Source organism: Protopterus annectens, chromosome 16.part0 (genome assembly GCF_019279795.1).
Source record: "Protopterus annectens isolate FY-2018-M chromosome 16.part0, PAN1.0, whole genome shotgun sequence".
NCBI classification, from domain to species: Eukaryota; Metazoa; Chordata; order Ceratodontiformes; family Protopteridae; genus Protopterus; species Protopterus annectens.
In genome coordinates this window covers 619459011-619484122 of record NC_056750.1, presented here as the reverse complement: position 1 = coordinate 619484122, position 25112 = coordinate 619459011, and the positions used below count along the sequence as shown (strand labels likewise).

Sequence of the window (25112 nt, the reverse complement as noted above, 5' to 3'; positions counted from 1 at the left end):
ACCAGCTGTCTGTGGAACTTCCACCCAATTTTTGTCTGTAAAACAAATATTTTTTTGCTTATATCTTGTTTATGTATTTTATTTTATTTTACTTGTACTTTATTGTAGTGTCACTATTTGAATTGTAACATTGTTCTGTGGAGCTTTTCTCCCCGGGCCTCCACTGAAAACGGGCTCTTGAGCCCAGTGGACCACCCTGGTCAACAAATGGAATAAATAAATAAAATAAATAAATTAATCCTGTATGTGCATTAAGAACAAGCTGTTAACTTTATACAGCTTTTTTACTTTTTACTTGTATCATAAATATTTACTGTGTTTTGCTTGTCGGAGCTTTTCTCCCTGGCCTCCACTGAAAACGGACACACTGGGCCCAGTGAACTTTCCCGATCATCAAACTGGAAATAAATAAATACATAAATAGCCTTTTGTCATTTAAAAGTGATTTAGATATTTTTATGGGTAACGGCATTTTCTAGGTAGAACATGTGATACTCATTCCAGTTATTATTCTTTGTTTTCAGTTCTATTACATATTATATAATTAACCTGTTAATCAGGTAAACATACTAGGCACAAGGACCTGCTTTCAGGGATGATTCTGATGCACACAATTTATGGGTTAAGTGACCTGCACAGTCACATGAACGGCAGGGAGTCCATCTCTGGACTACAGGATTAGGCTTCTGTACTAAACTGCCAATTGTAATCTGTATTATTTGTAACCTTTGGCCAAGATCACCTGATTTGCAAATAAATAATAATATAGTAAGTAAAAAAAGTAAAAAAAAAACACCTAGTAATGGAGCCACCTCATGTTAAGTGCACAAAATCTCAGCAACTAATGACTCGCTGAGAACATGGTATCACAGGGAAGAGAGTCAGTGGCTGAAAGGTTGGAAGTTCATATACTGAATGGGATAGTTATCATCTTTGAGGAAGTCAGTGAAACACCATTACTGATAGTAAGACTGAAGGTGAAGGGAATGTCCTTATATATTTAATATTCAGCAGAGTCATTTAATCCAGGAGACCTTTTTCAGCCATACACTATGACATGAGGTACAAGTAAATCAGGACAGTCACAGAATCATTAAGGAATACAATGACAGAAAATAAACACTCACATAAGTAAATGAAAAAATAAATTCCAAGGGTAATCCCTCTTTACACAATAGCACAGAGAACCACCAAACGTTTTAGTGTCTTGCTTGTTCCATTACTAATCTAAGTTATTCCATCTTCTGGCACAAAAACAAAAGACATTTGCCTATATAATATAGATAGCAACTTGTGATCACACCCAGAAGATTCTCATGTAGCTATTTTCTTCTTGTCTCAGTAGACAATGCACCACTGCTGTCTGTGTTGTCTCTTGTACTGCTCAGTACACACTCTACAGCCACGTAGCACAGCTTATTAAAACAGCTGGCCTATGACTATCAAGGATTATTTCGTGGTCATGTTGCCAGTGTCACTTGACATGAGGCCTCCTGAAAGCAGTCTGATTAATAAAAAAAGTACAATGTTGATGTAGCTTGTGGCAACTGGTAGGTTAGTCCATAAATTCTATCATCCAGACAATAGGATTGATGGTTTTCAAATTCCCAAAGTTACTGGACTTTACTTTTTTTGCCAAAATAAAAATTGACTGTTTTAGAAATTGCCTTCTTTATGTTGATTATAGCATATTACGATAGCTGTGATAGAGAATAATTGTTTTATGCAGCAATTAAAGGGATTTTAGCAATTAAAGAAATTTTAAAAGGTATTTCTTGTCCAGAGATCTCAGTACACTTATATTTTTCATGTTATTTTCCCTATAATACAATTGCCAAATAAGGGGCATGTGAAATATGAGGGACAGTTGGTAACCCTACCAAACGGTGACCATTACATGCAACATTTATAGTACTTTCTATGTGTCCAGGGCTTACATGACTCCAAAGTTGTACCTAAACTGATTCACTGTACCTTTGGTTCAAAACTGAGCATTGAATATATTTGGAAGTGCTTTACCTTCACAAGCTCAAATGGGAAGCGTTCATGGAAGATTCGATTGATCCTGGCACCCCCTGACAGCTCATAGGTATCTATCTGATCACCAGATCCTTCTATTCTCTTCTCAAAGTCGACAGCAAACTGCTGCACCATCCTTTGTAAAAAGAAAAAAAGAAGCATTAGTTAGAAGGTTACCTGTCACTAACGATAGGTGTTGGAACGTTTAAGGAAGAGTCCGGTGACAAGTAAAGGCAACAGTGTTATTTAAAGTTTTACTGTCAAGTGTTCACACTCACATTGTCCCCCCTTCATTCATTCTTTTTCTTAGGATCACAGAAACATAAACATATGTATGTCAATGATGAATCCCAAACAAGTAATATATAATGTATTCATAAGGATGAGTTTTTCCAGATGGCAATTAATGCTTCACTCTGAATTTGATCTGACTTCCAGATTTCTCATGCAGGGCTGTACATTGGATAATTCATACAAAGCATGCACCACCATGCCACTGCTATCAACAATAACAAAGGACATTCGCTGAAGACTCGGTCTTGTTCTGTTGTCAGCTTTTTATCACTTGGTGTCGTAAGGCAGTGTAATAACTGCCTCATTCTCACTAGAACTGAACTTCTGCTCAACTCACATGGTTCTGTCTGTGAGAGATCGAAACACCTAGCTAATATGGAGCTATCCCTCTCCCAGTCTGAGGCATGCAGTGAGCATTATACTTTTATACCCCCACCCAAACAAATGTAGCATCCTTATACAACACAAAACTGTCACACATTAATGCCATTAAAAATCACTACCTAGGCCTCCTACAATTGTTATACACCTACTACATGCACCTTCATAGCAATGTAGCTCCAACAACATACCACTCCCATGCCTAGTGTGCATAAACCAGCTTCTGGAAACATCTTATAATTGGTGACTTTGTTGTTACACACAGACTTCATGCTCACCAGGTTAGACAAGGGGAGGATTTCTATTAGCTGTTGCTCGGGAGCCAGTATTACAGACATATCAAAGGCTTGACCACAGAAAGCCTAATGGCACATGGATGGCCACAACACACAGAACCTTCATTCCTGCCTAGATGATAGCTGCCAACAGCTGACTCTCAAGTCTCAGAGAGGGAATGACTGGGATGAAATTTATAGGAGGGGGCTTATGGAGAAGAGGTGGGGAGTAAAAATCATATAAGAAAAAAAGTAATGAAAAGGTCTAGAAACTGTAGTTTTTACTAAGCCCATCTTCTGTGGGGGAATGAGGATATTATGGCTTATTGCTTCAGTTGCCTTACAGCTGCAGCATTTTAGCTTCCTACATCACTGAGAGTACTATCAGTATTCTGAACTGTGGTTTGTTGGAAGGGTTACAGAAACAGCTCATTTCAGGTCTGTTATAGCCTTATTGCAACCGAAGGATTTGTTTGTTATTGAGATGATTACAGTTTTTCTTTCTGGAGTGTTACCCTGACTGACAGGGTCACCCTTGGCAAATTGGTCTGAGAGGAGGGATTCAGGCAATTAGCAATCCAGAATGCCCCCTCCCCCGTGACAGCTCATTTATGAAATGCAAGAGCCTAGTATGGAAAAGGGATATCAGTTTCTACCCCTGGAGGCAGCCTTGGGCTTGGGTTCATCCATATGTTCCTGGTGGCTAGGTAACAAAAGTGTTGCATAAAGCTATCATGCGGGCTTATGACCACCAAGGCAAAGGGAGGCAGTCAGGTGTAATGCCATCTATGAAGCAGACAGAAACAGGTTGGAGTAAGATGGACTAGAACATGTTACTTGAAACTGGCTTTTTGGTCATGGACTGTCACCTCTTTTCTGAAGAAGAATCTGCATGAGCTTAGAAAGCAATGGCTAGGTATAACTGGCTTCACAGTGACACACAGTCCTGGTTCTGGAAACAGAATTCCTCAATGGGGGTGATTTTGCTTACTCTGGAAGAAGTCCGTATGACAGACTACACATGGGTGTGGGGAAACTCACAGGCACAGGGCTGAATGCCAGTCAGTTGGAGCTTATGCCAGTAAATGAAAGAGTCACCTCATGATGACTGTAAGTCAGAGAAAAAGAAAATTCTGCCTGTTGTTTGTACATATACATCTAACAGCTACTCATTGCTTTCTTAGACATCTTGGGTGTCTTGCTTTAAAGGGTACTGTTCACAGATTCTCATGCTCATCTGGAAAATGGAGGAGAAACCTACAGGGGAGTTCAAAGGAAGAACTGCTTCCCTGATCTGAAATTAAGTGGTGAATTGTTACTGGACATCTGTGATTGCCATAGACTGTCCATAAGAAACATCATGTTCTAACACATGGATGCTCATAAGTGTATTTGGTACCATAGCATCTTGGGCCTGAGGCTGTATATTCCAGACTTTTGGGTCAAGATTAGGACTCACTTGTCAAATGATCATCATTTGATACTGAGTTTGGTAAGACGGCTGTGGCAATGAGTGGGCAGATATTGAACACCCAGACATATAGTCATGATGTCTAGGAATATCTAACTGATGCTTTTGTGCAGGATGAGTTGAACTCCCACCTCTAGAATATCTTCTTCCCTCCTATTTGTGACATGCATAGAAAAAATCTTGAACACAAAGCCAAGTTCTAGAGAATATCCAATTTGGGAATGTGAAGTTCGCATCTTTGTTATTTTTAGGTGATGTTGTCCAGTAAGCCACGTGTGACTCTGTTATGTACTGGCTTAATATGATGCTGAGCATGAAATGGCTGGGATGAAAACTGACACCTGCGAATTGGTGGTCAAGATTCTTTTCCATGAAGGAGGAGTCTCTCCAGGAGAGAGGGGAGCAGCTGCTTCTGTTGGGGCTGAGGGTAGAGGAAATTAGGAGACTGACAAGTGGCAGTACTGGAGACATTGTGCTGCATTACAGTGAGAGGTGAATCCTGATTCATAGGATTATACTCGCAGTTTAATGGCTAGTCTTTGCCTCTCCTGGTACCATATGTATTGCAAAGTGACCAAAAGGATAAGATTGCTGAAACAAGCCATCAGAAATGATTCATTCTCTATGACAAAGTGAGAAGCATGGCAATCCAGGAGGACCCAGAAGTACAAACACTGTGAAATACAGTAGCAGCATTAAAAAGAAGATATACTTTATATGCGTTTCATATACCTCAATACATTAAGCTATTATGAGAATGTTTTGTCAACAAAGAAGCATCCAAAGTTTTTACATGTACTACAATGTATTAAATGATTATGAGGATGTTTTGTCGGCTTGTAAATGCTCTGCCACATTAATACAACTACAAATGGGAGAGGATAGCTAATTTTAAATAGGCCTCCGAGGGATGTTAGCCTAGTAATCACTGATGAACCAAAGTTTTTACGCAGGAAATGTGAAAAGATTATCAGCTCTGTTAACAGTAAATAGTTTTAATTAAAATATATATTACCAAACAAAATGTAAGTGTTTGAAAGAATATAAATATCCATACAAAATCAAATTTAGGTTTAAATAAAAATGTATCTATTCTAGGTAATTCTCACCTAATCACATCACACTCGGAAAAGAATTTGAAAAGGAGAAAGATCATACAGTTAAAACTCTTCAGGCTGAACCCAAAACATTGCATATAATCAAAGGTAGTGAAAAATGATCAGTTTAACAGTGAAAAATGAGTTCATATACAATTTCTTTATATACAACACCATTTGCAAAAATCAGTAAATCCAAAATTCATGAAAAGTCAAAAATAGAATTCATTACATCATCATCATCTTCATCCTCATGATTATTATCATCATCATTTTCTAAACCACTTGTCCTTTTTAGTGTTGTGGTGGTAGCTACAATGGTTGTGGTACATCTACAATGGTCTGTAGTACATCTTGTGAGATACCTAGGGGTTGCCAAACAACCTGAGTGATACATTTCCTCCCATGAATCTTGTGCCCGCCTTAAGACTTACTTTCCAGCAAGCTGCACCCAGTACTTCAATTCTGGGAGGTGAGCAGAGGGCATTTACCCAAAAGTACCTAAACCACCTCAACAATTCCTTTTAGAAAAACATAAGTCACACTCCATGACGCAAGATACTCTGGGTACAATGTACATTTCAGGATGCTTTCTTTGTGCTAAGATATAGGATTACAGGCTTTGCACAGAAATCAATAATAATGATACAGAGACTGCATCACAGTTTACAGAACAAGAAAGTAAGCATGATGGGAGGACGTAGTCATCCAGGAACAGAAGTAGGCATAAAGGGCATGGAAAAGCAAAGACGTATTTCAGGAGGAAAACAAGAAGACCAAGATGCATTGTTTTCTACTAAATGAAGTACCCTGGTACAAGGCAGCATGGGATGGAGCTGGAGGAAGGTTTTCAGAAGAAAGATGAAACTTAATTCCCCCTCACAGAGCAGAGGGCAGATAGGCAGAAGAACCTCTTACCAATAGAAGTGGTAGAGACTTAGTGATTAGAAAACTTAAAAAGGCATGGCAGAGGCACAAGGTAGTTGCTGAGGTCACATGGGAGGTATTACAAATGTCCTGGACAATTAAGTGAACTTACAAGACGAGATGGACATCATGATAGGTCATAGTCCTTTACCTGCTCTGAGCATCTGGGTAGCTAAGCTTGTGCTGGTACAACATTAACACCGTGCTACAAATGAAAGCAGTAATTTAGCTTTGTAGCTCAGCATTTAAAATAAAATGATCAGTGATTAAAGGCAAGAAGTTATTCATTTCATTTCTAGTTAATACTGAAGAATTAGTGACGCTGTTGCTTAACACACTCACATGTGATGTGATGTATTACACTGTTGCTGAGAAGTGTGGTAGAGAGTACTGAACCTTTAAAGCTTAACGTGACAATAAGGGATGGTCATTCCCAAAGCAGGTTTATAATCAGATAACAGTTAAAGCAAAGAGCAAGCACACAGGTACAGCAATTGGATGTCTGTATACAGCACCAGGTATCTGCATTTAGTAAAAATCTCAGTTTGCTATATGAGGGAAGAGATAGGCACTCAACATCAGGTTACTTTGTCTTCCAGGGGTGGTGGGAGTAGTCTGCGTTAATGTGGTGTAAACCACCAGTGAAACTGCTATCTCCCTACTACAGTAAAGGTATGTGTGAATGTGTGCATAACTGTAATTACTGCAAGAAGAGTGCTACCTAAAGCAAAAAAAAGAAAAAAGAAAAAAATGTAAAATGGAGTTAAGGTATTCCTTTCTCTTGCTCTCTTTCTCTGTCACTCTTGGTTGTCACTTCTTTGGCTTTGGTCACCCTTCCATACCACGACCACTGCTGCAGCAACCTGGACCTTGAACTTGGCTGCACCAGATGCATAGCTGCAGCATTGTCATGGAAAGCTGTAGACATCATATTGTGCCAAGCAGGAAGACCCCTCTGAAGGTTCAGCCTGAGTAACTGCAGACATGGTAGTGGTGGTCATCAGAATAAGTACATGTGAGACAGGGCTCATGGAGACCGCAGTCTCAGATGGAACAAGTGGGGGTCAGAAAAGGACATGCCTGGTGCAGCCTCCTACTCAGAATTACTTTTCTAAACACACTAAATTAATATAAAACTCAGATCTGACGGGGAGCATTAACTTGCCACAGGCAGGACAAATATCATAGCCTTTGTGTTGCTACGCTGATACCACTGGTGATGTTAAATGCTCCAGCTGAAGAAGTGGTGTAATCACGAGGCAAATGCAAGGGAGACAAACTAGGCAGTATTTTTCTAAACATTCAGAAAATGATACAGAAGTCTGTTTAACCAAGGGTACACCCAGGCATACTGTTTATGCAAGGAACATTTTTCTGAATATCTTTCAGTAACATTGAGAGTTTTTGAGGGCAAAATGTTGTTATAAATTGTCTACTAGTGTACCACATAGCTCTGTCCATAGCTTGTTTAAAGGAATATGCCTTTAAAAATGATCTTTGTTATAATTAAAGGGGACAAAAGCAGGTAGTTATGCATACATTTATTAACTGCATGGGGGAGTAACATCTGGAGACGTACATTTTAAATGCAAAGCAGGTTACGGAGGCAATAATATGAGAATGCAAGTACAAAGTACAATTTTCTGGCTTCAGTTCAGTGGTTAACATAGATTTAGACCTTTTTTTTTGAGCTAAGGCAAAAGGGTGCTGGGTTGGTTATAGCTTTAGATGATACCTTACTACCAGCTACTTTGAACTTCTTAAGTATAGCAGAAAGGAATTCATCAACTTCATGCAATTTAACAGGAGCTATGTTACTTGAAATGACAGTGTACATCTGCATATAGTGTCTAATAATGTCCTCTGATTATCGTGTGACCATTTTAATTTATTTCATACAAATTTCTGTAACTTGATCAATTCCTGATAGGCACCCGCGTCCACAATTCAGCATCTTTTTCCACTAAGCTTACCAGATGTAATTTCATCAGATCTGATGTAACCTCAGGTGTGTGTGGGTTGTTGCCAGGTACAACACAGCACAGTACGATTCACATCCTTTTTTTCCCGTTCTATCCCCTAGGTCACTTAAGCAGCTTATGGTTTCATGTGTGAAATCACAAATATGCTGTAGCTGTAGAACTGCCATCTCTTCTCAGGAGTGAAGCATTCATTGTACAACAATTTTACAATTACATCTCCACCAGATGGCGCTAAAAAACTAACACAACAACCAACCTCTCCTTAAGTGACAACACCAGTGTGAGACACTAAGTCCTTTACCACCACACCCTGGCTTTTGCTAATCTGTACTTGGTCTTTGCAATGGCCATGTCACTCACAAACCAGACCTTCAGACTAGCTACATTATGCTACCCTTGCATTGGTACTATATATATATATATATATATATATATATATATATATATATATATATATATATATATATAAACATGTACAGAAACAACTAGGGGCTTTATTAAAATTCACTGCGAACATGGCTAAGTGGTGTCATTGCAAAACTAGCATAAAGTAACTAGTCTGGTAATGTGGAACAGGTTAAGGCTTACATTCTGCCGTGTTGGGTCCTTGTATTAATTTTATAGTTAATGGTTCTTTCTTCTTGTTCACAAACTTTAATAAAAGTAAAAGCCAAAAGCTGTACAGAAAGGGAGGAATTATGCCGTTTACGGTTCCTCATATACATAGCATATGGTCAGCTCTAACCTTCATGCACTTTCAGAACTGTGTGAATTGTACACACCATGTGATTTATTTTCAGGATGTAATCATGCATTAATTTGGTCTTTTAGTTTAACTAATTTCTTAAATTAGTCTGCAATTATTTTAACATTTTCTATATCTGATTTTAATTTGGAAAGCAGATTAAAGGTAAATTATCCTGCGGTTAAGATTTATAAAGGTTTACTCCCTGTGTTTGCGAGCTACTGCACTGGAATGCCTAACCACAAATCAGCATTACAACAAAATGAATTACACTAGGCGTAAGGAACCCTATCACCCATGTATAAAGGTTGAAACACTTACAGCTCCGAACCTTACGTCAAGAACGTAAAAGAACTTCGTACACAGACACTGTGGTGGAACAGAGAGAGGCAACAAGTTGTGAATATGATATACCCGCCCAGTTGTAATTAGCACCACTTCCACCTGCATGCTGTTTGACTCTAAGCAAGTCACTTAATCAGGCCAACACTCATTGACACAGCCATGAAAAGAGGCACTTGTGCATAGTGGCTCTGGTCTGATCTGCTTCTTATTTGTTTTTCTTTAATGATAGTTTGTTTATTGGAGTAATGTACTAATTCAGGAAGTACCAGTTTTAGACACAGCCAGATGCATAAGACAAGGAGACAGACAAAGCAGTTGTAAGATGGTTTACAAGTATACAGGCTGAGTGAGCATTCACTGTACGAATATAATTCTTCTGCAATATCATTTGCACTACACACCTTGCAAATGCATTACCTGAAATACTGTACAAAATAGGTGATTAACTTTTGCAGAATATACTGTGAATACAGATAAACAGAGGGAAATGAAAATACTCAGTCAGAATAAAAGAGAACGCTTGGCCTGTAAAGTTAGGGCCAAACGTTTAGTAGTGTTTCATAGTTTTAAGTTTGGTTGGTATAGGCCTCAATGACATGGTGTAATGAACGGAGCAAAGGGTAGTGGGAAAATGATGCTCATGTTACTACAGAATGAAGTCCCATTTGGAATGGGTAACAGTGTGCTGAGCTTCTCCATGTGTTCTTGATGCAATAAACCTTGGAAATCACTTTTACTGGAGTGAAAAAGTAATTGGCCAAGATTTGTGCACCACTTTTTGGGGAGTGTCTCCCTTCTCAAATGTTGTGCATTTGTGGAGATGGTATAAGCTTAAGGAGCGTGAAAGTGAATGGAACGTGCCTTGTTTAGAGCTATCCTTATTTGTATACAACAGACAGTTTTCAAGGATTCGTGAGTGACAAAGTTAAACTGGAGTATCAGCTTTCATTCCTCCACAGTTTAAACAATATGCTGTACCAGGTGAACAAGTTATAGTTTAAAGTCACTGAGGGCTCTGAGTGTGCAGGGAGTGACTGCCTGCTTGAAATAAGTTTACCTTTTGGATGGTTTAGCTTCTTTTAGATTGAGATCAAAGGACATAGTGCATAAGAATCGGGTAAGTTTACTTGCAAAGTATGGAGATATATTTTGTTTTTGAAGTTTAAACAGCAAGGTACATGCACACAATGGGTATATTTATTTAGAGGTAGCCAGTGTTTTTGAGGAAATTTTAGTAGCTTTCCTTATAAAGACCTTGTCTGTAGAATCTAGAGATTCACTTAGCTGAAGGCTGTCAGGAGGATTTGTTCCTTTCTGATGCAGCACCAATGAATATGAGACTGTATTCCAGCTGTGGTAGTAGGATCCATTTACCTACACTATTCTACCATTGGAAAATAAGCATGAGATGTATCTGTGTGTGACCAGCACAGAAATTTATTTCTTCCTTTAGTTTGTTGAATGTGGACATCAAAGCTGGCAGACTGGTCCAGCTACGTATCTTGGCATTTAAACTGCACACCTGTTTCAAGTTTGTTCCATAGAGGGTTGTTTGTCTGCATTTGGGGTATACTGGCTGCCAGTGACCATAGGATTGTCATAGTACTTCTGAAAACCTTGAAACCATGTTAGTACCTGGACAGTAAGACACGCTTTTAGAAGTTCTCACATGTTTGGGAGGTGTTTTAATTTTTTTAATATTCTACCTACAACTGGCAGTAGGGGGATTAATCTGTAGTACATTGCTGTGTTTGGTGTGGATTTTTGAGGAGTATTTGAATTAGTGCTGGTTTTCTTACATGTGGGTAACACTTTCTGAAATGGGCAGGTTCCAGATAGGATAGTGTTTTTTTTATGTATTCCATGGATAGTTTAATAAACCAAGGGCACAGTGTGTCAGCTCCATGTGGCCTTTGGTTGAGGAGCTGTTTTAATAGTTTTATTTGTATCACAAAGTGGTTATCTGTTTAAAATGAAGTTGAGGGCAGAAAATAATTGGGAGTCGAATCCAATAATGTGTTAAAGTTTGCTGTTACTATGTGTGTGTGGGGTTACTTTACTGAATTCTGTCTGACAGTCAGCTATACTTGTTTGCTATGCCCACTTTGTTTTTTACTAAGTGCTACAGTTTCTTCTCACATTCCAAAGATGTGGTACAGGTGAATTGTTGATCCTTCAACTTGTCTTTAGGTGTGTGTGTGTGTGTGTGTGTGTGTGTGTGTGTGTGTGTGTGTGTGTGTGTGCGTGTGCGTGTGCGTGTGCGTGTGTGTGTGTGTGTGTGTGTGTGTGTGTGTGTGTGTGTGTGTGTGTGTGTGTGTGTGTGTGTGTGTGTGTGTGTGTGTGTATATTTATGGTGTGACGGACATTCTATCCAGGATTAGTTTGCACTGACTGAGTGGCAGGTTAGGATCTCTGTCTCTGAATCAGATAAAACAGACATTTGAGGAAAGATTGGATGAATTAGTTGATTTATTTACTTATGTATTTATTATTTGCTAAACAGATAAATGGGCTGGTCCTAGGACACATTTTAGGCATAACCTGAGCCTAAAGCATCAACGGTTACTTACAGGAAGAATTTACACTGGAATAATACATACATGTAAAAGCAGATTGCAGTAACAGAAACAACTAACAGTAATACTATTCTGCAAACATAGAAATAGTTGGGTCTGTCAGAAATATATGTGGCATAAAAAGATGACAAAAGAAGAAAAGTCATGTAGTTATACAATGTACTAATCAGTATAAAATATCTATAAATTGCTATATTCATTTTTCTTGCATAAGTGGGTTAACCACTGCATTATTATCATCAAGTCTGAAAATTAGCAATTCTTGTAATATTTCAGGCAGAGTTAACCTTAAAAAAGTTATCCTTTCACTCAAGGTACATGTTAATCCAAAGGAATTACCTATTTTGTAAGGTCAGTATACATTTATATTCCTCACCAGGATTCACTTTGAGATTATTCCCAAAAAACAGTCTTTTATATGGAAGGATAATCTGGGCAGCTGGTGCAATCTTTTAAAAAAGATCTTTCCCCCAGTAAGAAATCAAATTTGATCTATGGACAACATGCGCATCATGAATTGCAGCTCCAAGAGATAAGGACACAGGTTCTGAAAGAGAACTTAGAACTGAGTGGAGGACAGCAGTCAGAGGATACCAATTTGTAAGTTAAAGAATTTGCTGCTGATAGTAAGATTGTCTTACAAAGGGATTGTGACACTGCCAGCCCAGCTATCTGGAAATTTGCAAATAATTATATGTCACTTGAAAATATTAATATTATTTATATAGCATTGTGACACTGCCAGCCCAGCTATCTGAAATTTTGTAAATAATCATATGTCATTTGTGAATATTAATATGATTCATATGCTTGTCTTACAGTGTACCCGAATGTATATAAACTATACACCTGTGCAAATGTATGCTTTAATAGTAGAAGATGGAACATACAAAGTTAACTTACCTATGAACCTATATACTCTGGAATAAACTACCTATCTATATCAAACAAAGCTCCTTATTAGCACTCTTCAAGAAAAATCTTGATGATTGGATGGGAAATAGGAAATTCACCCCTGGGATCACCTCTGTGGCTCTGCAGAAAATAATTTTCTTCGGTGGCAAATGCTAGGGTACCTTTTTGGCTGGGCTTGTACAGGCCCCAGGGCTGATAGCATAGTACCTACCTATGAACCTATATACTATGAACCTATATACTTGCACAACTTCAAGAAAATAAGTTTAAAAGTAAAGTGTTTTACGATTGTGTTATCACTCAGTAAGCAGGCAGGATGTCTAGAGCTAGAAGTTTCTTTCTATTGTCTTGAAACAGAAATAATTACTAGGTTTAAAATGTAAAGTGTTTTTATTGCTCTGTGACTTCCTAGCAGTTGCACATCTGAGAGATAAGTACTTTTAACACAGAGATGTTAGTATGTGGTTAGCCTGGGGACTGAGGGCAGGTGACAAAAAGTTATGTCATCCAGGCTAACCTAGAGTAAACGTGATATTGATTTAAGAACTCTCACAGAGAGAGAGAGAGAGAGAGAGATTGGCATTTTGTATCTTGTCTTGGACCTAGCAAGAACATCCACTCATCTACATTTGCCTTCTAATAGCAAGTAACTAGGGAAAAGTGATTTCTTTTAGATATAGATAGGAATATAGAAAACATTTGTTTCGATGTTTTCTGTATTTATTTGAGACTCTCCTGCAATGCTGTTTTAAAATATTTCCTGTAATTCTGAACTCTGTAGTTACTGTGTTTATTGAGTATTGTCTTGTTCTTTTATTATTTATTATTAAATATATTTAAATCTGTCTTTGTGGCTTATATTTGTGAGACATATTTAAGCTCTTAGCGTACTTGCATATGTATTTGGTGACACTGTACAGGCCACTCCTAAACAGCCTTGGTCTTGGTCACACTTACCATTTGGATAATAGTAACATTACACAGTAGGATTGGTCATCCTTTGTAAGGGTCTTTATAGTAGCTGATAAGTAGGGGTTGGTGGCAGTGATAACTGCCTTATAGTCTGGTCAAAAGGGGGCATAGCTAGTAAACCTGTGCCAGCCTTCCCCAGGTGTGTGTGTTTGTATATAAATCAAATCTCAAAGTGTGTGTGTGTCAGCTACTTGGGCAGGGACACGAAGCACTGGTTGGACAGACAGGGTGTTGAAAGCCTTGGCTTGACCCCTCAGCTGAGATTTAAACTATATAGCTGTGCCAGTGGAGAGTCTTATTGGGTATCTGGAGAAAGAGGGAGAAACCATCTCCCAGACTGACTGTGATCCCTGTGGGCTCTTAAGAGAAACTGTACTTTATTGTGTGTACTTGTCATCCTCCGATTGTGTGCATCCCTCACTGTTGCCAGTGGTGAGGATTGAGGTGCTTTAATTACTGGGCTAGTGCAGGGGCGTCACAGGGTTGTACAGAGATCTTACAAAAAAATGCAACTTTTTTCTTCAGACAAAATTCAAAAATAAAGAGGGCAACTGGAGTCACAGTGCTTCACTAAACTAAATCCCAAGAATCAGAAAGGCTTACCGTGATATGGAAGCTTAAACTCTACAGGTTTCTGCATTGCAGTTAGTCTGAGGAGTTCAAAGTTCAGTCTCCCACTGTGGTGTTTTAGTGGGAGTGGCCACAGGGTGGACAAGTCTCACTAGGAAAGCCACATGTAAATGTGGCAGTCTGCTGGAAGAGCTAATTGTGTTCTCCTCCCCAGAAGTGTGGCAGCTCTGTGTTAAATCAACAGAGACATTCTTGAATCATTCTGCAGAGTTATTTTTACAAGGGTGAAAGCATGCATGCCATCTTTTGAAAGTGTAAACACATTTCTCTCTGTGGGACTGGTTGTTTCATAGCAGAACTACACATAAGTGTATCAGAGATGGGTATGCAAGCATGTGTTTATGTTGGTAAGGGTATGAATGCAGCTGAATGGATATATGGTGTGCATGTAAAGGACAGAGTGTGTATGGGTGTGTGAGAGAGCAGTTATGTGAGTGTTAGAATGTCAGTAAATGCATGTTCGTGGGTATATGGGTATGTGTGTGTCATGGGATATGTGTGTGTGTGCGCACGTGCACACATGCGTGCACATACATAAAGGAGTGAGGGTGTATGGGTGTTTGAGAGAGCAGTTCTGTGAGTGTGAGCATGTCAGCATGTGCACATTGGTGGGTACATGGATTTGTGTGTGTCGGTGGGATGCATGTGAGTGAGTGAGTGTGTGTGTGTGTGTGTGTGTGTGTGTGTGTGTGTGTGTGTGTGTGTGCATGTACATGGTATCCATATGAACATGTGCAGGTCAGAAGGTACCTATACATCTGTGATGAGTGGGCTGGTAGGAAGATCACCAGAGTAATGAAAGATTCAGACACTTGGTAATTAGCCACTAATGAGGTGTTTCTCTCTGTGGCTTTACCTTGTCACTGAATTGGAGAGTTCTTCCATCTTGCTAACTGAATAACCCACTTTAGCCAATTAGTTTGAGTGGACAGAATCTCTCTGAACCTGCCAAAAATCTTTATTTATTTACTTTTTCCACAAAAAAAATTGTACCTTGGCATTATGTCTTCAAGATATTATATAAAATCACAAACATAAACAGGAAGGGATAAATGTCCTTATAACTTTAACTCAACCAAACATCACTATAATGATACCAGAACTAATCAGTAATTTAAAGAAAGATCAACAAAAATAGCGCATAATAAAAATCTCAAATTTAACTCATTATTAAGTTCTTTGAGATATAATGTATCTAATATAAAAATGTATCACGGTTCCATCTGAAACAATTACTGAGTAAAATCTGAATGCAAATTCACATCAAAAAAGACACACAGAAGAAAAAAATAAGAAAAATTCCTAAACAGAAAACCCCATGCCTAGATGCAGTACCCAACTTCAGCCTGAAAACAATATAATTTTTACACAAAGATTTAGCCCTGAGTAAAAATTATTCATATGTACATCCCAAACAGACACCAGACTGGTTAAAACAATACTCCCCCTTAAGAGAGAACCTGCAAGTCATCCTAAAAACTATACACTGATAATTTGCCCCCCGACAGTATGCACACTATACACTGGAGGTGATGCAGACAGACATTATAGTCATTTAGGAAAAAAAATCAATTATGGCAATAGAACAAAAGGGTAGTAGAAGGTCATAGGGACCAAAGTATCATTTGTTGCTAAGTAAGGCCATAATAGAGAATTGTAAAAAGGGTAAACATCTAAGTAAGGCATTGGCAGGTTATGAGAAGCATTTGAGAGCATTCCACATTCATGGATAAAAGAGTGCTTACAGATAAATAAGATAACACCCTACATTGATCAATTGCATTACTGTGACCATAAAACAGTGGCATACCACTTTGAAGATGAGTCAATGCAGAGGGCAAATTATTATCCAAGGGATAAAAATTCAAAAGGGGGTATTGCAGGTGATTCTCTGTCACCACTGCTTTTTGTCTTGCCCTTAAACCATTAAGCTATGTACTAAACAGATTTACAATTTAGATCCCAGAAACCAACATTGTTTAAATACATCTCATCTACTTTTTGTGGATGACTTAACATTGTATACTTCATCAGATAAGGTGTTGAAAACACAACTACAAATGGTTAAAACTTTCTGAAATGATATAGGAATGTCATTTGGTCTTGATAAATGTGCAAAAACAACATTTAAAATATTAATCTAGGACAGGAATGTAATATAAAAGAACTTGAGCAGGAGTCTATAAATATATGGGTATACATAAAGGACCACCAATAAAACATGAACAAATTAGAATAAAACTTAATAAATAATAATTCAGAAGACTAAAGCTAATAGTGAATATTGCCTTGGCATCTAGGAATATAGTCCAAGCTATAAGCCAGTTTGCTCTTCCTGTTCTAACTTACAGTTTTGGGATGATTGTCTGACCCCAAAATGTCTTGGATCAGTTGGACAGGAAAACAGGAAAGATGCTTCATCCTTATCAAATGACATATAAAAATTAGTGTATACCAAGATTACATATTCCTTGCTCTGAAGGAGGTATGGGCTTCCTAGAAATTGATTACACATACTGATCTGCAATCTTGGGACTGTGTGTGTGTGTGTGTGTGTGTGTGTGTGTGTGTGTGTGTGTGTGTGTATATATATATATATATATATATATATATATATATATATATATGAGTCCCATTCTAATGGTCAACATTTCAAAATGTCGACATTTATATGGCCGAGACCATATGATTGACATTTGAAATGTCGACCATGGGGAACTGGCATCACGCTACAGTGGGGAATGGAAAGATTTCCACTTCCACACTGTAGTGTGATCTCGGAGTTGGTATATTTAAGTTACGGGTGGTTTGGGGGCGGAGCCCCCCACAGGGGGTTCAGGGGGCGAAGCCCCCCTGCTAGCAGCATTAAGGTAAGTTTGTGTTTGTGTTTTACTTGTATGGTCGAGATTTCAAATGTCGATCATATGGTCTCGGCCATATGAAAGTCAACATTTTGAAATTTCGGTCATATCAAGTAGACCCATATATATATATATATATATATTTATATATTTTTATATATATATATATATATATATATATATATATATATATATATATCTGCTGACCTCACCAGATCCAAACATACTAAAAGTTTTAAAACACGAGAAAAAGAACTCTAAGATATACATCCTTGCTTAGTTTAGCAGAAGCATTTTGGTGTAAAATGTGAATGGAAATCAAACCAGAAGAAGACAAAACTCAGACAGCCACTGAATATGCCAGAAATCAAAAGAAACTATATAAAGAAAAGCATCCGATCAAAAGGAAAGAAAATTGGAAAATCTATAAATATTATGGCAAGTACAGTGATCTCCTGGCACAACCTCATGTTGACTAAGATTTGATGCAGGAGTGGTTAAAGAGAGGTGAATTGTAAACAAAAGATGAAATGCTAATAATAGCAGCCCACGACACACATTGGTTTACAAAGTCCACTGAACATGTGGAACAAACAGACAAGTGCATGCTCTGTAACAAAAAAAAAAAAAAAAAAAAGGAACTGAAAACAGTCACACACCTTGCTCCTGTGTGTGATGCACTCATGTCAGAAGGCCTGTATACTGAAAAGCAAAATAATGGGGTAAGACTGTTGCATTTGGGATTGTGCAAAGACCACAACATATAAATTGCTGAGGAGCATTGGAAACTTAAACTACAAAGCATTATACAGAATGATGAAGTCTGTATTACATGGGATCAAGCATTACCAATAATTCAAAAGATAGATGTGTGAAAACTAGATGTGGTACTGCTTGAAAAAAGACAGAAGTAGCATTGATCATTGAAATTGCTACATCAAGTAATTACAGTGTCTTACATACTGAGAGACATAAAGTCATAGAATATCAGGATTTGCAGGCATTAAAGAGAGTAATGTGGAAGAAAGATATTCAGACAGTTTCAATAGTAGTAGGTCTAATAAAAAAGAATGTACAGTTAAAGTTAGATATGCTACTAATACATGTAACTCCGTATAAATTACAGAAGGAGTCAATTCTGGAGACACATTGTGGGTATTGAGAAGAGCACTTCTGGCTAACATCAAAGACTGAAACAATACTAATTTCATGAACTTTAATCGCACCCCGACTTAGGAATGGGGTCCACTCCCATCATGGTATTAGAAATCAACACTTGGAAAAATTAAACTGAAAGAAACTAAAATATAAATGAATTAGAGTTCTGACATTGTAAAAAGTAATGTGCCATGGAGCTTGTGGCTTAGACATTATAAATGTCCCTCATGTGCTCTAAAATTGTCATCCTGACCTATCATAGCCTGCCCCACATAATATTTGTTACAAGAGGATTGTAAACAGTAAACTATCCCAAGCTGATAGCAGTTCTGATTCTTATGTGTATTCATTTCTGGGCATTAACAGTATGCTAAATATAAGAATTCCAACAGAGATGAAAAGGGCTACCCTACAGGAACTCTTTGATCAACTGCTAAGTTGGGAAATATACCAGAATTGACCAAACTGTTTATTAAAGTAGGAGAACTTCAGTAAGCTGTCTTTGGAGTAATCTTCAAAACACAACCTAATGTATGATTGCACTGTGATTCTTATATACTGTAATGTTTCTAGTTACTTGATGAGAAGTAGAAAATACACATGTTGCTAGGTGTAAACTTCAAAAATATTTGCATTATGAAGACAAGTTAATGCTTTGATTTGTATGCAATACTGCAGTCTTGGAATAAGTGAACTGATACCAATGGCCATTCAAGCCTCTCTCATGTCAGGTTTATAAATGTACAGGAGAACCTTATCTGCTTTGTGACCTGATTAACAATGCATTCTGTAAGATGATTGAATGAGAACTATTTGTCAAACAGTATGCAAAGTATTTTTGCAGACTAAACAGGGAAGCAGCTATACCCTGAAGATCTGAGACTGTAATAGTTGAATCGGAGGTCATCTTCTCTGCTGTGTGGAAGGTCATAAAGGTTGTTACAGAACAGTTAATGCTTCAGTTTTGAAGTCCTACAAAATCTTGTACATTTTTAGCAGATGTTTCCAATCTGACAAATAATCTTATTCACATACAGTATATGGTTAATAAAGAAGAAAAAACAAAAGTGGCCCCAAAACAAGCCTTCGGAAAACCTTCCCATGAAGTACTACTTCCTGGACACCTATTGGTTTAGTGACCTGGACAGTTCTGTTTGAAAAGTAGGACAAAAAACATCTTATGATGTCCTTCCCAAAGATAGTCCTTTGAAAGGTGCCTAGCAAAAGGGAATGGCCTACTGTTTTAAAGGCCCTTCTGACATCACTATAAAAGTGCCAGTGAGTTGTGGTTACTCTTTTTCTACATGCTGCACAGCTTGGAAATCCCTGTCTGTCTGCATCATTCAATGCCCATGTGACAGCATTTTAATGTGACACTGACAATTATTTGGCAGAAAAGTTAAATGTCTGTTCAAATGACTGTTTTAAACCCCCTCCGAACAATATAGTGTTGCCCAATCATTCTCTGTTTATATTGTTATTTTTTTTTCTCTTGGGTAACTTTTATATGGCCTAATATATTAGGGTCTGTGCTCTATTTTACCACCTTACTGAAGGAACCTTCAGACCTGCAATTTGGTTTAGTTGCTCAAGCCACTTTATTCAATTTGAGCAACAGGTGAGTTGTGGAACAGTACCTTATTTATGGTCTTTCTAGGTCTGGTAGGCCTCACATTGCACATCCTTCCATATTCACAAAGACATCAATGATAACACCAGCATCCAATTACAGATACATTTGCATGATGGCGGTATCAGTTAAGAAATATAATCGTATTTACCGTTTTCCCCAGCTTCAAATTATTTACAATATTTTATCCAGTTTTTGGTTTCCTTGGTTCTTGTATCAGTATCAGGATTTTAGTCACGTACTTATCACTTACAAAGTTAGGATTGCTGAAATGCTGCTTATTGAAAGCAGTTACTGACCCAGGTAGCCTTGCTATGCTGTTTTCTTCTTTTACATCACTATTTGGCATCCTTCCTTAATGCACTATAGCTCAGTTATTCCATACTTCCTAGTACTTGCATATCACCTTTAGGACTTGTTTTGTTTGATCCCACTGAGTATCAACAATAAGCAACACAGGAAGTGTTCAGCTCCTTTGGTCCGTATATCACATTTCTGCCCTACAAGCTGTTATGACTCATGTTAACAATGATATAGGACTACACTGTTTTCCTAGTCTGTTTTCAATTTAAAACTCTAGTTTGGATGATTACTTGAGCATTTATTAAGTCTGTTTTAGTAGTAAATGCTCCTTTTAAATCATGTTTTCTCTCCTTACATATTTTTATTCTGGACAATGACTGATCCTGCTATAAGTCATTTAAGTTTAAAGTTTGAATTGATTTGTTTGTGTTGTTATACTGGGCCCTTCCTGGTCCTAAGGAGTACACACAAATCTTTGACCATCTTCTTAGCAGTGAACTGTTTGCTAATTCCCATCTAAACCACAGGTACCTTCATTTAAAGTTCCCTAACTTGATATCACTTCCCTTTTCCCATAACTATTTGTAGGTGTAACAACCCACTGTAACCATAAAACATGATCAGACTGCTAATTCCCATTGCTACTGTCATACTGAAACCTCAGCATATAGATTTCACTAAAAAGTTGGTATACTAACCACTATTGTAATAAGAGTTGTACAATATTTAAAAACTATAGTCACATCACAGTAAGAAAAGTTTAAATAATTTGAAATCCTTCCTCTCAACTGTACAGGTTTAAGCAGAATGTCCAGATTTCTGCCTCATATTTTTGGTGTGTTCCTACTAAAATCTGTCCCTTTCTGGCAAATAGCTGAGGCTTGAAGTCATTAAATAATGACAAACATTTGAGTTTAAGACTCCACATCCTTCGAAAAATTCATGCTAATGCAAAACCTATTACTCTAGCAACTTTCTAAGTTTGTAAGGGCAATATTTAAAATCTGTCCCTATTTGCCCCCCATCATTTCAGGCTTTGTCCAGATTTTTTGCTGTAAAAGGTCAAGCGGTATTAAATATCAATATGGAATTACCTACTGAATAATGAAGTGTGTTAATATATTTATTGCAAACAATACTTAGCATTAAGACAAATAATTTCCAACTTTAATTTATCTTAAATTACTACAATAGAAGCCTTGAACAAACAGGCATAATAAACACCTTTTTACTCCTAGTAATAACATTGCTGTCATATTTAACAGCTTTGATTTGTTTTATCAAAAGGGAATTAGTCCTTCTTTCCCAGCAATGTTTTATATATATATATATATATATATATATATATATATGTATAAAATCATTCTTCTGTCACTGTTTTTTTACATTAAAACTTCACAATTATCATTTTTGATAACCAAAAAAAAAAAAAAAATCACAGTTTTTTTCCACTCATCAAAAAATCATCTGCCCTTTGTTTACTAAAGAACTCTTGTTTGTAGTCAATATATTAAACAAGGACACATACAGCTACTCTTACAATATTGAGATATTCAGACAAATCTGGGATTGCTGGTTACAGTACTGTTTTACCGATACCACTAAAGACAATGTGGAACAAAACTAAAATATTTGCAATAAAACAAAAACTGTTATTTAAGCCTGGCTCTCCTACTGTTACCTTAATGTTCTTCTGCCGTCCAAAACACGGCTAAGGGATAATGTGCAGCATAATGACACAGCCTTCTTTGTTCTAGTGATGCATTACCGCCAGAAAAAAATGTGACGTGAGTACACTTTATAGCATTTGTGCAGTGGGGCTGCACCCCTTTGTACCTCACAACCTGATCGCTAAATATTCTAATGCTGAGGTTGCAAACACTCAAGAAAAAGGAAATACATTTATTTTCCTTTTTCAGAGGAGATATAAACTCAGAGGTACAATATTCAAAAAATGAGGGTATGAGGAGAGAAATAATATATACCATGACATTATACAAACAGCAGTGATCTGCTGTATATTGGGTGCTGTACGTCAGATGCTAGTAATTTTATGTAAACCGTTATGAAATGCTGCTTCCTGGTTTTAACACCTTGAACTTACATTGCACATTTTCCAGTGTTTTATAAGGCCAAGCTTCTTTGCTCCTTTTTTTGAAATTTCAGATGCAGTTGAGTGATTCTTAGCAATGCATAATTATGCAAACCTACCGAACTCCTACAAAGCACTTTAACTATATCTTAGGCTCATAGGCTCATAGATTAGTACTAGAGTAACTGCCCTTGTGGGCCACTTTAAGCCTAGTTAATTACCTTATGTGAGAATCAAACCTTGCACCTTGTGTCTGTAAGGTAAATAACTTAACCATTATGCCAATTTCCTACAGCATCTAAAAGGAACAGTCGATGCAATTATATATAATGTTAGTACTGCAGCAAAATTTTACCTACTCATGCTAAGAAATCTCAATACAGCTGTACAATCCTCATGTAAGACTTTTCGCATCCTTATAACCAGTTATTTGATCTTCAGTCACTCATTCACTCCCTGATTATCACTTTAATCCAAATGATCTTTCTCACCACAAGAGTTCTCAAACCAAGACATAAAGGCACTTGTGGATCAACTTCTTTCTCAACCCTGTCAAAAGGTTGTATTACTACCTTACTCAGTAAATATCAAAATTCCAGTACTGTGTTTGTCACAAAAGTTGTATCAATTATTCAGTTTGCTTTATTAAATTTAGAATGCTAAACAACTTCAACCTTAAGTACTGCATGGATTCCTACTTCAATTAAACTATTCTGCTATTTAAATACAGCTTTAGATGAAACAGTCTGTTTTTACTCCATGTTCTCTATAACTCTAAATTCTCTGGTTACACAGAGAAATGAAAAATCTAATTTAAATCTTTGCCACAGATCACAGCAGTAGAAAGATCTGCAGTGAACTTGAAAGATAGGCTATGAAAACAACATCTGAGAATAAAACTAAATATAGTTTCCAGTAGTATAAGCAATCCAGAAATCAAGTTAAATTAAAAGTAATTTAGAGTAGAAAAAATATTGTATCATACATTAATATAAACCATATCGTAGTCTAAAATATCCTGGAAGTGAATTCAAAATCTCATCCAGTTAAATAAATCTTCCCAACCTTATCCATAACCAGTTGAGGGTTCCTATTAGATGACCGAAGACGCATTCTATCGAATGCATCTTGGTCGAACTTAAAACAACGAAAAGGCAAAATAGCGAAGCGGTTTTTAAGCAAATTCTTTCCCAGGGAAAGAATTTGCTTGGCCGCTTCCCTTACTTTGCCGTTTTCGGCACTGTAGTGTGATCTGAAAGTTGGTATATTTAAGTAGGGGGATGTGGGGGGGGCGAAGCTCCCCCCTTTATGTATTCTTTCAATTTTTTTCTTTTCTTTTTTTTTTTTTTTTTTTTTTGGAACAACGATTTTTTTTCCAAAAAAAAAAAAATGCTGTTTTGAGCTTTCGAGATTGTAAGTTTTCGCTTACATGGGGTTGACTATTCATCATTCGCTTTTTTAAGTGTTTGAAGATATAATATAGACCCCCAGTTGATAATGATGAGTATGACACTGTCCAGCTATTCGGCCAGTACTTTTAGACCAGATGTCACAGACCACTGTAACAGAATTAATACCATTTAACCTACTATCCTAGTATCTAATTCTGAATCATAAAACGCAAACCTATCTCAGTTACAGTGGATAATCTACCTCCACAATTCCCTGGAGGACTATTCAACACCCACATATCAGTGCATTTGAGGAGGCTTGTACTTTACAACTGTATGTTAAAAAAGCAGTATAAGCAGAGTTGCTATTACTCTGTCCAGTAGTAACATAAATGGTCTGCAGCCACAACTGACACCAACATCTTATTTTGAAGCATCTTCTAAAACCCAAGCCTGACATAGCTGTAGTAGATGATTGCCCTTCATAGGCTGGCAGTTAGCATAGAGGATTAAGGCTATGAGTGCTAAACATGCTGCTTCCTATGGTCCTAGATTTGATAGCCACAGCCTCTCTTTATCTACTGCATGACCCTGAGTAAGTTACTTAGCCAGATAGTGCTCTGGGCATTTGGAAAATTGGGCTAGGCTCCTCAGTGGTCTTCTAGACCTTATGCCTAATAGCTACTTATGTAATTATGAACAATTCTACCAAATAGTTATGCACATCAATGTTACCTCACTAATTAAGAGATGTATCAACCACCCTGTGTATCTAGACTTTGTAAACAATTTACTGTACTTTCACTGCATAAAAGCAGCATATCTCATTCCAAATCTGTCATTATCTTCACACCATATTGAATGTAACCCCATTACACAACATACTAGAAAATATACTCAACAAATTATTGCCCACTTTAATATTTAGAAGTCTTACTGTATACCCCAGAATGGCTTTAGACCAACCCCATAGTTCTGATATGGCTCTGCTTCAAACAGCAGAAATTATACACTCCATTCTTAATGGTAGTCAGTCTACCACAGCTCT

General features: G+C 37.4%; 2 protein-coding genes across 13 annotated transcripts in view; one reads left to right on the top strand and one right to left on the bottom strand.

Annotated features, from left to right (window-relative positions):
- CIZ1 (CDKN1A interacting zinc finger protein 1) overlaps positions 1 to 25112 on the top strand; it is a 2016138-nt gene that overhangs the window by 318595 nt on the left and 1672431 nt on the right. The gene's annotated exons all lie outside the window — the stretch shown is intronic.
- Positions 1 to 25112, bottom strand: part of DNM1 (dynamin 1) — a 1092771-nt gene that overhangs the window by 562112 nt on the left and 505547 nt on the right. For all 11 annotated transcript variants that reach the window (XM_044058867.1, XM_044058862.1, XM_044058871.1 and 8 more), the window contains exon 8: positions 2020 to 2155. In XM_044058867.1, coding sequence (XP_043914802.1) covers positions 2020 to 2155 — 136 coding nt within the window. The remainder of the gene's footprint in view (positions 1 to 2019; positions 2156 to 25112) is intronic.